General features: G+C 38.5%; 2 protein-coding genes across 2 annotated transcripts in view; one reads left to right on the forward strand and one right to left on the reverse strand.

Annotated features, from left to right (window-relative positions):
- Positions 1-1,956, reverse strand: part of LOC103365672 (uncharacterized) — a 23,186-nt gene extending 21,230 nt beyond the window's left edge. The window contains exons 1-2 of the mRNA XM_008293164.1: positions 1,550-1,956; positions 453-556 (exon numbers count right to left, since the gene is read on the reverse strand). Of these exons, the coding sequence (XP_008291386.1) occupies positions 453-556; positions 1,550-1,829 (384 nt within the window). The 5' untranslated portion in view covers positions 1,830-1,956. The remainder of the gene's footprint in view (positions 1-452; positions 557-1,549) is intronic.
- Positions 1,957-3,206: 1,250 nt separating this feature from the next.
- Positions 3,207-16,222, forward strand: part of dnaaf11 (dynein axonemal assembly factor 11) — a 56,899-nt gene continuing 43,883 nt past the window's right edge. Inside the window, exons 1-7 of the mRNA XM_008293165.1 lie at positions 3,207-3,259; positions 4,661-4,828; positions 5,091-5,168; positions 6,781-6,953; positions 7,935-8,155; positions 10,730-10,891; positions 16,191-16,209. Of these exons, the coding sequence (XP_008291387.1) occupies positions 3,250-3,259; positions 4,661-4,828; positions 5,091-5,168; positions 6,781-6,953; positions 7,935-8,155; positions 10,730-10,891; positions 16,191-16,209 (831 nt within the window). The 5' untranslated portion in view covers positions 3,207-3,249. The remainder of the gene's footprint in view (positions 3,260-4,660; positions 4,829-5,090; positions 5,169-6,780; positions 6,954-7,934; positions 8,156-10,729; positions 10,892-16,190; positions 16,210-16,222) is intronic.

Here is a 16,222-nt window from a genome sequence, read left to right on the forward strand (position 1 = left end):
TGACATATTTATTCATCAAACAATAAGAAAAAATACACAGATTCCTGTCAAATAAGGACACAGATTGCTGATCGTGCCAACTGCTGTGTGCAGTCGTCATCTGAGCAGGAAACCCCTGTTATAACAGACCTTAAACTGTAATTATCTTGTTATTTTCAAGCAAAGTGTAATTTACAACAAGATGCAGTTTTAGTTCATTCAAATATTCACAGGTTCAAACAAATTGGTAGTAAACTGACAAATGAAAAAACAGAAAAACTCCAGCAGGCACCTTCACCACCAGTAAATATGACTGATTTCATGTGGCAGGATGCTGGATGTCCATCATGATGGAGGGAAGGGTCTAAAAGATCTAATGTGAGCTGACTGTTTTCCTCAGATGCTTCAGTATAATCAGGTCTATTGTAAACTGTAATAATGTGACAGTAAATGTGCAGCGCTGACGTTCTCACCTCTGCGGCTCCAGAAGTCGACTCCGACACCAGAACTCTTCCACATCTTCTGAGGTTTGAGGCTTTCAGCTGCTTGGAGCTCAGTCCAGTCGGTAAGGCACGTTCTGGGCCAAAAACACAAAGAGAAACATATAGAAAGGGACATATGTGAACCAGGAGAACAAGAGGGATGTAATCATACTAGAGCTTGTTTCACCACTTCTGAGTCACTTTCTTTGCAGTTTCTTTTTATGAGCAATATCAAAGTTAAAGCAGTCAATACAGAGAAACTGAAGTGCTGTTTTCAGATCCCCACAGTGTACAGAAAAGAAAAAATAAATACACAATTAATAGAATAGAAAATATCAATACATATTAATTGGTATAGAAAAATCCATTTCCATATCCAGCATGACTTCCTACTTCTCTGTTTTAGCCTTACTTTAACTCATTGATATTTTCAGTAATTAACTTGACTTAAATTGCATTGCTGATTTTATTTGCCACCGCATTTAGCCTCATGCTAATGCATTTTTGTCTTTTTTCCTAGTTAATATTCACGCTTTAAAAAAAGTTCTATCATAGGTTGCGTCCTGTTTTGTGAAAATAGGCAGAACTCCCTTCAGAATTGGTAACATTTTAAAGTTCTTTGCTTAAAATTTAACTTATATATTTAGGACTAAACGTCGCAGTACCTTTTTATGATTCTTTGACAACAAGTCTTCGATTCGGCATACATAAACAGTGGGAAAAGTTTATCTCAGTAAAATGGGAACTTGTATATTAGCGAACTGTGCATGCTAGCGAGCTGCAGGGTAACAGCAGCCCGAGTGAGAGTCAAAACAGTGGAAAAAGTTGACACCGAGAGCAGTTTGAAGTTTTAGTTCAAAGCCGAATTTAAAAATAAAACTTACAAAACAGGCTGCTGAGAGAAAAGTGTCAGAAATGTGTCTGCAATAGTTTGGAGGCGAAATATTGACGGTATCTTAGTGGAGTTTGGTGCGGCAGCTGGTTAGCTAGCACAGCCTCCATCAGCGGCGTCACTGACATGCAGATGACCGACGGACCGGTACGCTCTCCGGTAAACAAAACAAAAAAAAAAAGGCCCCGAAACTCACCGACGGTAAAGTCCAGCAGCGCCCCGCCGCCTTCCTCTGCCTCCACCGGGCCGCCGTAGTCCAGCATAGCGGCGCTCCCCCGGTGACCCCGAGCGATGATGGACTCGATGAGCTCCAGCTTCCTCCGCAGCGACTCGTTCTCCTTGTGGCTGCGGCTGATCTCCAGCTGCAGGACGGCGTAGCTGTCGTCCACCAGCTCGCAGATCTCCGCCACTGCCGCTTTGGTCAGCGCCTCCATGATGGACGTCAGCTGGGAGTGAAACGCCGAGTAACTCGTCATCCCGAGCGGCGGGAAAAAAACACGACAACCGCGAGAAAGATTACCGGAGCGGGGAACAGCGCGAGGTCAGCCGGTCCTTGTGTCCACCGAACAGCGGCTGAGCGGCCAGGAGAAGCGGCGATGCTCCGGTGACCGTCGGTGCTCGGAGTCGGTCGTTGTCTCCTCAAAATAAAAGCCCATGTGCTGCGTTCAGATGCGCTCTGTAAACCCCAACATCCACTTCATCCCAGGTTGAAGTTCCCGTATTGGGCTTCCAAATCGCACGCTTTCTCGCTCTCAAAAATGAAGTCTGGTACGTTACAGGTTTTTGCTATTTTGTTAAATTACAGACAATAATTCTAATAGTATAAAATCAAATAAAAAACAGTCTAAATCTGTAACCTGTAATCTTCTGTCCTCATCAGAAATCTGCATCAGAAATAGTCTTCTTCTTTTTTTTTGTAACTTAAAACACATTGCACTTACAACTATCTGACCTAAAACTCTGCATCTTATTTATCTCATTACACTTATACATATGGCTGTTTAATCTTTATGTAACCATTATTGTTATGCACCAAAACAACAAGTCAAATTCCTTTTATTTAAAAACTTACTTGAACACATCCTTTCTGATTCCGAAACAACAACAACAACAACAACGACGACAAAAACAACAACAAAATAGGCCAAACTGTACAGAATGTCCACATTAAAAATCTGTATTTTATACAAGTAGTATTTGGTCCTTTTACAATGTCTGAAATTGTGAAATCATACTGTTTTACTGTATTTGAATCCACTTAAATATAATTATTGAACAGATATTCTCCCAGATTTGCCATAAATATTCTATTTTTTAAAAATATATTTTTTCTGGCATCCTTGCTCCCAGATTGTTACGTTTTTTATGGGTTTGGATTTTATTCATTATTATTTTTAACAGTATTCTACAGCTGTACTACTCTTTATTTTACAACTGATTTAGATTTGCAACAAAAAGAAAATCCTGGGGCCTGTACTACGAAGCAAAGCCTCTGGTGTCAAACTTGATTGAAATGCGTTTATTTATGCTTAAACATAATTAAAAGAGAACTTGTCAGCATTTATCCTGCAGTGAACTGCATCACAGCCACAATCAGCACATTTTTAAATCGATTAATTTCATTAGAACGCTGAATTCTGGATGCTGCTAAACCAGGGGTGGGCAATCCTGGTCCTCGAGGGCCAAAATCAATTTGAATCAGGTGTGTTGGAAGAGGGAAACATCTAAAACATGCAGGATTGTGGCCCTTGAGGACCAGGATTGCCCACCCCTGTGCTAAACTTTCCTCTCTGAGCCTCTCCAGTTTCAGTTACAGGCTGTTTGTTGTAAGATTTCCCACAGCTGTTGAACGCAGCAGCTGCTCGGTTTCTACAGTAACGGCTGACAACAGAGAAGATGGTTCACAGTAAGTTAAAAAATATGAGCAAAATACAAATAAACTCCCCTTAAACCCCTTTAATTTTCCTCTATACTTCTACTGTTGCGATAATTCATTAGTATCAGCGACTGTCTTTACAATTAAATCTCACTGAAGCCGTTTTTTATAAGTTGGAAGCCGAATAACTTGTTGCGGATGTGTTAAAAAAAAGAAGAAAAGGAAGTTCACACAGCTAACTTGAATTGTATTAACATTAATTAACCCGCGATGTTTTAAAAAACCCAAAATATTGTATTAAACAATCACCGAATGTGTTTCGGGAATCCTTATCTAACCACAGGGACGGAAAATTGTTCATTAAATGTTAATTTGAAGGATTTTAATCAGTTTTCCATTCAGGCAGTCGGCAGGACGCCATCTTTGTTTTAGTCTGAAAACAAATGTGTTTTGGGAAAGGAGTCAAAAATTGTTATTTATCTTTCAACGAAATGAATATTTTATTATCCACGCGGTCAGATGCGTGTTTGAGGACTTCAGGGACATTTTCAGAACATTGGTGAGTGTTTTTAAAGGACCTGGTGGTTTTCCCAAACATGAAAGGTGTAAACACGGCGGTTAGCCTGGTGACCCGGATGTAAGCTAAACCCTGAGAGGCTCAAACTGGGCTAGCATGTAGCTACATGAGCTCATGTTTGCTCAATTAATTAGTTAGGTTAGTTTCTACATAACATGTTAATGACAGATATATGCTAGCTAGCGACTACCTTAAACTTTACTTTAGTTAATGTCCATGCTGGCTTCATGTTAGAATGAACACCCTGCTCACTTTTTCTACAAAAGTTTCAGAGGCATACTTATTATAATAGATGTTTTAACATTCCTGTACTACTTTCAGCATGGAACAAGTTTAAATTGCACCCAAACACATCAACGAACAGACATAATGATATTTCGACTTGTGTGAAGTGATTCTGACAGACAGATTAAACTAATGAGACTCACCAAAAATTAATGTAATCTGCATTTTATTGTTGTTGTTGTTTTTGTTTGCCAAAGTGAAACTTCAGTCCACTTTCATTTAAAATTTCGTTTCTATTACAAACTGAATTTTTCAGAAAAATCCAATTGCAATTATGACAAACTTTAACAGGTCAGATTTGTAAGACTCACCCAAAATGAATGCAATCTGTTTTTTTTTTTTATTCTTCTTCCTCAAAACGTGAACAGATGCTTCAGTTTAGCTTGTTTTTTCTAGCTGTTTAGGACTGTTTCCTCTGGATTTATTTATTTTTTACTTTTATCACAGTTACAGTCATCCAAATCATGGAACAAATATATTGTTTTGTTGCGCTCGTTTGTACTGCACCTCAGGGTTTTTTTTAAGGCCCACGTCAGCATAAACCTGTCACATGTTTCTGTTTGGTCCAGTCACAGAGGATCTGATCCGCCGACGTGCCGAGCACAATGACTGTGAGATCTTCTCTCTGGAGGAAGTTTCTCTGCATCAGCAGGACATTGAGAGGATCGAACACATCGACCGATGGTGCAGAGACCTGAAAATCCTCTATCTGCAGAACAACCTCATCCCCAGGATAGGTGAGGATCAATGTGGATACAACCAGGAAACACAGACGACTGGTTTACATATCGGAATAAATCTTAATGCTAAGACTAAAGCTGGGTTAAAACGGGTTGTTTTCAGGACTACATGTTAAAAAAAATCATCACTGAAATTAGGTATATAACAGTTTTGTGTTTCCTACCACCTTCATAAACATCTTTTGACAAGAAAATCACCCACTCAGTGTTTACTCTGAACTTCTTGTGTTGTGTGCTTGAATCCTATTTCTCCGTATAGAGAATCTCGGCCACCTAAAGAAACTGGAGTATCTGAATCTGGCCTTGAACAACATTGAAGCCATTGAAAACCTTGAAGGTCAGTATCCAGAACAAACATGAACTCCTGAACATTGTTAGTTTTATTACAAGAATTTTGTGCTTCCATTTAAAGCTGTTTTAGGAGCCAGTTTTTGCTGTGTGTCTGTATTTGTGTTGTTTTGTTTCCTCCTCCGACCATGGCTTTTAAAGCACATTATAATGCACCTTGTAATGTGGCCTTTAATGTGCACAGTAAAAAGCAACAATAAAGTGCATCTTAAAAGCAATGTTAAATTAATTTTGATTTATAAAAGCACATTTCTTCTTCTTATTGTTTTTATTATTTTATTTATTTGTCTTTATATTTCTACTTTTATTAGCCTTTTCTTTTATGGATTCAGTTTTGAATAAAAATGCCTTAAAATGCCAAAATAATTAATTTTATTTATTCTTCTTTATGTTTCCACTTTTATTTTATAATTGTTTTATAGATTTATTTTTGTAATTTGGCACTCTCACTGCTCTATAATTGAGGGTCTGAAAAGAAGAAAGCTGAGGTTGATCAGTGGCAGCTGTTGGTGATTTAAGAGAAGGCAGACAGTTCAAATAATTTGCTTTGCAGCGTTGTGAAACCATTTGTAGCTGCTGGATGAGGCGAGTTGAAGTCATCTGCATGATAAATGTGATGTAATGTGATTCTACACTACAGTTCCTGAGCAGCAGCCCTTCAGTGGCTTTTAGGTCAGAGTTTAACTTCCGTAGGTGAATTTTTGATGTATCCCAACGAGATTTTAGCAGCTGACAGAGTGGTAAGAGAACTTTTGTTGTTGTTTTTTTTTTTTAAACCAGTTTTGTAGATTGTGGTTTTATTCAGTCAAGCGTGAGTGAATTTTTTGTGTATCAAATAGTCAGAAATAACAGAGAAATACTTGATTTCTATCAAATAAGATAACACAGAATCACTGGCTTTACTGTTGTCTGTAGTCGTCCTTCAATGGCCCGGTACAAGCAGAATAACCTCTGTTTTTAGCACAGCAAATACTCACTACAGCTGATTTAATTTAAAATGCTCTGACTGGGACTGCAGCAATTTCTTATCTTTTTATTTATCCTGATTAATAATTTATCTATAAACCGTTAGAGGGACCAACTAATGTCTGTTGCAGTTTATCATCAGAGCCTGAAGAAATATTTTCTGTCTCAAATATACTGGTAAAATGAAAAAAATAAAGCCTTAACTTTGGTGATTGATTGATGGGTTTATGTAAATAGTCTTAAATGTGTAAATTTTCTGGTTTCTTTTCTCCTGCAGCAACATTTTGGGTTGTAAACAAAATAGGACATTTTTCATTTTGGCTACTGGGAAACACTTTAATCATTTTTGACATTTTGTAGACCAAACAAATGATCGATAAATCAAAAAAAAAAATATATATATATATATTCAACAGACCTACTAGTAATGGAAAACAGTCCTAATTATGACTAAGTCTGCATCTAGTGGTTGTTTTCCTTCCTGACTGATCTGCCACTTCTTTCCTGGATTAATTGTTTTATTTATTAGAAAACAGTTTAGCGTCGCACTTTGCAAACGTCACAGTTTGCAAACGTCACAGTTTTGCCTGTTAGAGTATAAACGCAGTGTTTGCGTGTTTGCTTTCTGCCGTCAGGCTGCGAGAACCTCCAGAAGTTGGACCTGACGGTGAACTTTGTCGGGCGTCTGAGCACCGTCGATTCTCTGAAACACAACATCCACCTGACGGAGCTGTTTTTAGTGGGGAATCCCTGCACTGAGTTCGAGGGCTACAGGCAGTACGTGGTGGCTGCTCTGCCGCAACTGAAGGTAGCGTCACCTGCTTTCCTGTGGATTCATCAGTCAGTTACAGTTACATCCACCTGTGCAGAGGTTATTGACCACCACAGCAGCCTTTGTCACGTTGCCTATTGTTAGTTAAGCCCCACAATGGTGGCTCAGTTACGTGCTGTTTGTCACTGAGGTATTAGAATAAGTCAGTCCTAGTTTGTCATAAACAAATAAGCTCTAGTTAGAGGTCATTAACCTCCACAGAAGTCTCTGTCATGGTGTCTGTTGCTAGCTAAACTCCCACAATGCTCTCTGCTTGCCAATGTGAACTGCCTGTAGTCTGAGTGATGCCTCCTCTGGTCTCTACAGTATTAAACAATAAGAGGCTCCACCTGGTAGAACAACCAGGAACTATAGCTGATCTACAGTATATTTTCTGACATGTACATCCTTCGTCTTCTATACAATCATCCATCCATCCACTACCTATACACCACTTATTCCTCACAAGGGTCGCGGGGGGGCTGGAGTCTATCCCAGCTGACTTAGGGTGAAGGCAGGGGACACCCTGGACAGGTCACCAGTCTATCATATCACTTAGAGACAGACAACCAAGCACACTCACATTCACACCTACGGACAATTTAGAATCACCAATTAACCTCAACATGTTTTTCGACCATGACATCGTGATCGACCCTCATCATTTTGTCTTACAATTTGGATGCATCGTTGTGTGCCAGCAGGTAAATGTAAGAAATGGAATCTACAAATTCACTTATACACTTTGCTCTTTTACTTCACTTGTACTTTTTGCACCAGTTGTGCATTAGTCATCTTTTTCTTATTATTTATGAGCATTTTTTGTCTGTAGTAAAGCTGAGACACAACAAAAGCACAAAATAAGACTCGATTTGTGATATAATTTAACTGTTAGCTGGCAGTCGGCTTGAACAGTTTGGATCTACGCGTTAAAATCTAGACACAGATTCAGGTTTGGATCCCTTCCGTCTTCTTTAGTGGCTGGACGGGACGGAGATCAGCCGGTCGGAGAGGATTCGAGCCTCTCAGGGTCTGGAGGAGGTGATGATTCGGGTCGGCGAGCAGGAGGAGGAATATCTGAGGAAGAGATCCAAGGAGAAGGAGGAGGCAAATAGGAAGGCGGCAGGAGGAGAGAAGGGAAACAAGGAGAAGAAACCAGGCTTCGATGGCCGCTGGTACACCGACATCAACAACACAACGTGAGTTCAAACACAGCGACGTCCTGCTGCCTAGAAATGTTCACAAGATAATAGTGATCAACAGTGATGGAAGTACAATTACTTTGATGTGAACATTTACATTTTCTGCAGCTTTCTCTGCTACATTTCAGAGCAAAATATTTTACTTTCTCCTGCAGATCTCAACGATGAATATTGCGACAAGCTTTCAAAATGCAACACAAAGTTAAAGATGAAAACTTTTCAGCTTCTTCCAAAACACATTGTGTGGTTTGGCTGATATTTAAGATGTCTATAAGTTGTTAACAGCTCCACCAAACATTGATTTCCCCCCGACACTTCTCACTAACAGCAATGGAAAGTAACTCAGATTTGGGCTTCTTGTACTTTATTTGAGCATTTCCAGTTTGCGCAGCTTTCTCCGCTACATTTTAGAGCAAAATATTCTACATTCTAGTGCAGATTTCACCAATCAATTATATTACAAGCTATTAAGATGCAACACAAACTTACAGATCAAAACTTTGAACATTTTCAGACATTTCAGATGTTTATACGTTTTAACAGTTCCACCAAACAGTTATTTTTCTCTCTAAATTTCTGGCTTATTTCAATAAATGTTCAAATGATCCTCTTTCTCAGCAAAAATCAATGATTAGAGGAAAACAGATTTGTGTACCAGTATTTAGTTTTTTCTTCTTTCGTCTTCCAATAATCACGTTTGAAGCCTTCTGTTGTTTCTGAATCTATAACAAACCGGATATGAAGTAGCTCAAACCCACAGCAGCTCCAACAGTAACCTGCTGCTGACACACTGATGAGATCAGATGATCAGATTAACCGAACAAGGACTTCTACTTCATTTGCAATGCAATATTTTTACTTTGCTGTTGCTATAATTAATTATGTTTGGAGCTATCATGTATTCTGAATCTGTATTTCTCCACTAAACCTATGATCCCGTTTTACTTTTTTCTACTGAGCACAATGCACATCCTTGAAGGTGAGAACTGGTTTACATGCTGGGAGACAGCGGAAACTCCTCTTTTCTATCAGTTGCTTTAGATACACGTCTTTTGGACAACACACACACACACACACACTTTGTATTCGATCCAAGCAGTTTTCTGTTTACATTTCAGTGACCTTCCATGTGAACAGCGGCTAGTCTGTTCGCATCACAGTAACCAATTAACCTCGGTTGCGTACAGGTCCAACGTCTGTACGGGGCAGTCCCAGCCATGGAAGATAAATGTGAATCACTTCTGGATATCGGGGCTCCTTCTGATAGAGCTCTCTCACAAGAGCTGTGTCATTCTGAGCCCAGCGCTGCCTCACTTTACCTGTGACTAAATAAATTCTACATCTGAGAACTGAAGATTTCTCCGGTTTGATCTTGGGCTTCCAACTAAAGAATCAGGGCACACTGTATTAATAAATAATCCACATACTTATTTCACCACTTGAGATGAATGTATTCAAGCTCATTTCACCTGCTTCAATAAGTAACAGCATCATTTTAATACCTAAAAGATTTGTTCACTGTGTAGTTTGTACAGAACGTCTTCAGAATATTGTGCAGAATTCAAAGAAAAAGAGAAGAAGAGAATTTAGGAAAAACAAGTAAATTTGAACATTTAAATGTGAAATTTGAGATTGAAGTCAAAATTTAATGAAAGCAAGTCAGAATTGTGGTTTTAAAAAGTCCGAATTCAGAGAGAAAAGCTGAGGTTAAACTCAGAATTCTGTTTGATAAGTTTCTGATTGCAAACAGGAGGTGAAAGAGTCTCATCTCATGTCGGGCAGTTTTTCTCTAGAATTCTACTTTTTTAAAAAAAAATTGAAATTACAATATAATTCAACACAATACAACTAATAACAGCAGATCAACGAACAGAACAAATGTGCTCACACACAGTAGTTAATCCATGTAAAGTGGGTGGAAGAGACAGAAAAAAGGCCAAAAATCTTTGTTTGAGACCCAGATTTAGCCCAAGAATTGCTATTTTTCTATAAATCTTTTATAATTCTACATAACTTGACATTGTATTTAATTCTACATGAGATTTTTTCTAACAATAGTCTATAATAGCAAATTATTGTCATTGTACAGTGTTTATTGTATAGCTATAGTTCTACATTTAGAGTCAGTGGCTTGTTTTGCTTTAACAAAAATACTTCTCTTTGGGTTTAATAAAGTGCTCATTTGTTTGGCTATCAGTACTAACAATAAAGAAAAGTTACATTTAATTTTGCGATTGAGGAGAACCACATATCGATGAAAACTTAAGATAATTTGATCGATTTTGGGGATTTTTATGTTTTTACATAAGTTGAAAACAGAGTTATTTAAACGTAAATGCAATAAGAGAAAACGAGTCTCATGCAGGTAAAAAGAAAAACTGACATTATTAACTTGACCTGACTTCCCTCTGAAGTGAGGTGAAGGAAAAGTAAACAGAAACTATAACTGGACGAAGCTTCTGTCATTTAACAGCCTCAGAAAGAACCTACGAGTTCTGACAAAGTGTCATTAAACTGCACTGATTCTGAAGTAATTTAAGTTATGATAAGCCACTGAATGTTTCTCTGCAGTCCAGGCTTGGAGGAGAACCAGGATCTGGAGGAGAACCTGAAGAACCAAGAGTCTGATGAGGGGAGACGAGAGCGAGAGTTCTGGGAGACGCCGTGTTCGTTCACCCCCGAATCTCGTCTGGAGGCTCATCGACACCTGGAGCAGAAGAGGACGGCGAAGAAGTGAGTTGTGTCAGTTTTAATCCATCTAACATCAGGACTGTGATTTATTTAGTCCTTACACTAGAGTGTATGGATCTCCTTAGAGCTCCACATCACGTGATTTCAAGTCATTTTTGTTTACATGCTCTAATGTTTCAGAAATCTGCACAAAATCAACCATTTTCCATCTTGTGCCTTGAATCGACGTTTTTGACGTACAAAAAATGAACAGGACGGTTGTTTAATTCCTTTACTGGAGGATCATTTTTAGTCTCAATTTGTTCTGATGGTTATTTTCTTTCATAACTAATAATTCTGTGTGTAACAGCAGAAAATGGTGAAAAACTGAAGTTTCACTGAAGTTTCATGTTAAACTGTCAAAGGTACCAAATATTCACATTTGAGAAGCTGGCACCAGATTATTTTGGGCATTTCCTGCTTAAAATGACTTAAGCAGCTGTTCATTTACCAAAGTTTTCAACTCAACCAAGTCAATAAGCTCCAACAATAAATGCTGACTCCCTCTCAGTCTTTACGAAAAGACTAAAGACCCAGCTCTTCACTGAACACCTTGAACTGAAAAGCCCAAAAAAAAAAAAAAAAAAAAAATGCTATTACCTCCCACACAGCCTGCTATTGGCATCAACACCCTATCACACTTGAATTTGTTCTATGGCACTTATCTAGATTGTTTTCTCCTGACTAGATCCTCGCTTGTGTTGTATCCGCTCTCAGATGTGTGTTGCTTTGGATGAAAGCGTCTGCCAAATGAAATTGAAGAATTGTAAAACAGCAGAAAATGCTGCTCATGGAGAGAAACAACAAACTGTTTTTAATATTAAAAACCTGCCTCAGTGACAAACACTGTTACAATCAGCTATTTGAAACACAGCACCCGCTTGTTTTGTATAAAAACATTTTTTTGACTGCAGGTAATTATTGTGGCCACGAGATGTCGCTGTAACACCAACCATCATGAACAGAAACTCCCAGTCAGCAGGCAGCTCATTGATAAAGCCTCAGGATCAATACACACTGATCACTATCTGCCTCACAGCCAAACGTATGTGGACACCTGGAGATTTATTTCATTCGTGAAGGCTGAAGGAGATTTACATGCTGGTCCAATAGTGTTAAAAGCATAATTACGAAATTAGCAAATGACAGTGAAAAGATACGTCTTCTGTAATGTAGAAACTGTTGTACAGGTTGACTTTTAAATGTATTAACATCATTAATCAGAACAGTCATGACTAGAATTACTGTGAATGTTCTGAGGTGGTGGGTTTGAAGGCAGATATTCCTTTAAGAAAAAGATCACAATTACACGTTTTATTGTAAGAAACTGTAAAAACACTAAGAACAGTCAGATTTTCAACCTTCCAATAATCTTTGAATGCATCCTGTAGGACATATGGTTCCATCAGGACAGTAAACGAAAAAATAAGCTTAAAATTGTCATATTTCAGTAAAATCCCTTATTATCACTATTGTACGTGTCTCAAAAAAACCCCACAAAAAAACCCACTAAAAATAAAGTGTTTGATCCTGTAAACAAAAAAAAATTCTGCCCTCCAGTGTTCTGACATATTTTGGCAGAATTTTGAGAATTTTCTATGTTTTCAGACCTAACAATTTTTGTATGTTCACCCTAAAAAAAGCAATTACGTCTTACCTGTGACCCGTTTTAATGGTTTAATATGTCCAGAAATAAAACTCCCACAGCCATGAAATGTGGTGAGAACACACACAGAATCGTTTCCAGCAGATCAGAATGATTGAATGGCTCCAACAGAGGACGCATTTTTGACTATTTGCTCTTGAAAATGGAAGAAAGTTAAAAATGTATAATGTTATTGTGTGTGTATATATATATCTTATGTCGTCATTTCACCAACTTTTGAGGCTCTAGCATCAGTAGAATCTGATGTGTGGAAAGTTGAACAAGACAAGGTTCCAGTTTTTAGACATTTTGGCAGGAAACTTTGTCCAAAATCATCCAAAATTACTAAAGACTTTTTCCAAAATAAGACAAAAAATCCCCTATATGACTCAAAGTTGTCCAAAATTACTTGAAATTTATACAGAATTAGTCAAAATTGTCTAAAAGACAATAATTAATGAATATTGGTCCTTAAAAATAAAAAATGTGCAAAATTATCCAATGAGACTGGTACTGTGTCCCCAGAACGTTCCTGTAAGTGTATATATACGGATGGATCCATATTTCTACTAAAAATATAGACTTCGGTCAACATTTCACCAACTTCTGAGGCTCTAACATCAGTAGAATTTGACATCTTGTAAGTATGACAAGACAAGAGTTCTGTTTTTAGATGTTTAGACTAAATGTTGATGTGGACGCATTGGTAGGAAACAGAAACTGGTGTTCATAGGTTCTATATGTTGTTGTTGTCAAAAGCCATTTTCAGTGTCTGTTGGTCTTGATGTCTAGTTTGTAGTGCTGTCTCATCCTCATAGTTGGAGCTGGATCATGACAGAACATTAACCAACAGAAATTGTCAGAGGCAGGAATTAGTTTTTTAAGTTGTAAATAACAAATACGTAAACTCTGAACGCCATCATCTGAAATGACAGAACTAAATGGTGTCCACATACTTTTGGACAGTTATCTGAGAGTCTGGATTGTTCTGAGGCTACAGGTGATCCAGTGAGACTTCCTGTTTACAATCACCAGAAGAACAGATCAGTCGATCAGTTTAATGATGAGCGGCTGATGTTGCTCGGATTTGTCCTCGGCTCAGGATGGTTTGATTCATGAGCTGCTCCGTCGGACATAGATATGAGTTCAGTCAGCAGGATGAGGCTGCAGGTGGCCTCTGTCGGGTTCATCCGTCGGGTTAATGAGGAGCTTTGAACAAACTGTTCTGCAACCGGAGGAGAGACGAGCAGGTTCACGGAGGATTTTCTTCTTTGTTTATGTGACTCATGAATCAGCTGCTGAGCTCAGAGGTGCCAATAATCCTGGATGATTTAGTGTCCGTACGTTTAGGTGTCAGAACTGGACGGAGGTTTAACTGATGAGCAGAAAATACTGTGACTCAGTGACTGTCTCGGTTTTTATTTGTACCAGTTATCACCAGATATTTCCTCATTTTTAAGGAGTAGATTCAGCAGACAACTGTTCCTGCTGCTTCTGTTAAACTCAGTTCATAGTCAAGAACTCATGTTGGACAAATCAGCAAGAAAAACGAACTGGTTTTTGTAAATGACTGCTTGTGTAGAATATTGCTTTTTCATTTCTGAAATTGATTCAAAAAGCAACTTTACTGCTATGTATTTTTTTCATAGTTGTATGAGTTAGCAAAAATACAGATGCACAGGATTTCTAATGGGACTATGTGATTTTAAGTGACTTCTTAAAGAGTCATTTCATCTGAAATCATCACATTTTTAGAGCCATTTCTGCTCAACTATTCCAGATTTTCCTGAAATTTCTATAGCACAAAATGTTGCTGGTGTCGCTGGTTCCCGTCCCGGTGAGGACACCCGGGATCTTTCTGTGTGGAGTTTGCATGTTCTCCCCGTGCAGCGTGGGTTCTCTCCGGGTTCTCCAGCTTCCTCCCACAGTCCAAAAACATGTTGAGGTTAATTGGTGATTCTAAATTGTCCGTAGGTGTGAATGTGAGTGTGCTTGGTTGTCTGTCTCTAAGTGTAGCCCTGTGATAGACTGGTGACCTGTCCAGGGTGTCCCCTGCCTTCACCCTGAGTCAGCTGGGATAGGCTCCAGCCCCCCATGACCCCAGTGAGGATTAAGCGGTATATAGATAATGGATGGATGGATTTTGAATCCAGAACTGTTTTATTCTTGGATTTCCTGATGCAGTGATAATGTCCAAAGTAATGAGACAAAAATACCTGAGGAGGATGTTTACTGTGAATCAGTCTGAAACTACTGAATGTGAAGGCCCTGAAATCTAAATACACAGGAGTCAAAGTTCAGTTGGATTAAGTAAATTTCACCTTATAAGTAGTGTTAAAAATGTGAACTGTATTTTTCCTGCTCACAACATACATTTGGGGCTCGACTCTGCATGGCAGTAAACATAATCAGTCTGAGTACAGTAAAGTCAGTGAGTCTGTGTTACATTATTTGACAGAAATCTGAGTTTTCCTGTTATTTCTGACCATATAATAAACTAAGAAGTCTGTCATGCTTGATTATGTGTCCCATTAATGAACAAAACTGATTTGAAAGACCTCTGTTCCCCAGAATTTCCTCTGAAAATTGAAATACTACCCACATTTTCCATTTGTTCAGTGACTGAAATAATTGTAGTTTCACTGGTTTCTTCTCTGGTTGGAAAAGCTGTTGTAGCTGACTTGTAGCTTCGTTTACATGTAAACTAAAGGCCCATTGAAATATCACCATTTTTGCTACGTGTAAACTGGGCCTCAAAACCAACCTAAAATAGTGTAAATGTTGGATTCATTCAGTGGGTATAAACATAATAAAGCTGCTCCGTTTCTGCTGGATCAGATTTATAAAGTGATGTGTCTTTTAGCTTGTTGTGAAGCTCTTCTTTCTCCAAATGGGCAAAAAAATGAAATAAACGCTCCTTTAAACATTTCGTAACTCGCCGCCCTGCTGCAGTGGCAACTGAGGACAAAGCAGGTACAAGAATAAAAGTGCAAACATCAAGAGAATGTGCTGCATGTGCGCATTTGGAGCCTCGTGTTTTGTCCTTTCGAGCCACTGTAGCCTCCTGAGCCAATCACATGTGAGTCAGGTGTGATGCGCTAATGAAACCGTAGCATGTCGCAGCCTCCTGCCGAGGTGTTAATTAGGTGTGTGTGTTGCACATCCACTTCTCATAGTGTTTCCTCCATCCAACACACTTTCTGTGTGATATCAGCTGTGAGGGTTCAGCAGCCAACGAGGAAACTCCGAGACGTCAGCAGTCAGACACAGAACGCTGTTTGTACTGTACATTAGAGATTAGAAGTCAGTTTTAAAGTGTCGCTGTTTTGTAGTTTAGCAGTTTTTTTTTCTCCAAATTTTTAATCATTTTTAAGGTTAAGTGGCATCGAAAACTGTTGTGCTGGACGGGAAATCAGCAAAAAGCCCATTTAAGTTTGTTAAAAGATTTGAAGTGGTATTTTTCAATCACACTTCACCTGGAATTTTAGGTTATTCTGTTTGAAATAGATGTAAAAAGCAACTTAGCTGCTTCTATATTGCAGTTTATTCATTCTATAGTTATGGATATTTAGAAAGAGATTTGTAAAATTTTATCTTGACATATCAAGTGCTTAAGAGAAGAAACAGCCAGTTAATCCACTTTTTGCATGTTACAAGAAAGCAACGGTATATGCCTGTATTAAAATAAA

Source organism: Stegastes partitus, unplaced genomic scaffold (assembly GCF_000690725.1).
Source record: "Stegastes partitus isolate 25-593 unplaced genomic scaffold, Stegastes_partitus-1.0.2 Scaffold861, whole genome shotgun sequence".
Lineage (NCBI taxonomy): Eukaryota > Metazoa > Chordata > Actinopteri > Pomacentridae > Stegastes > Stegastes partitus.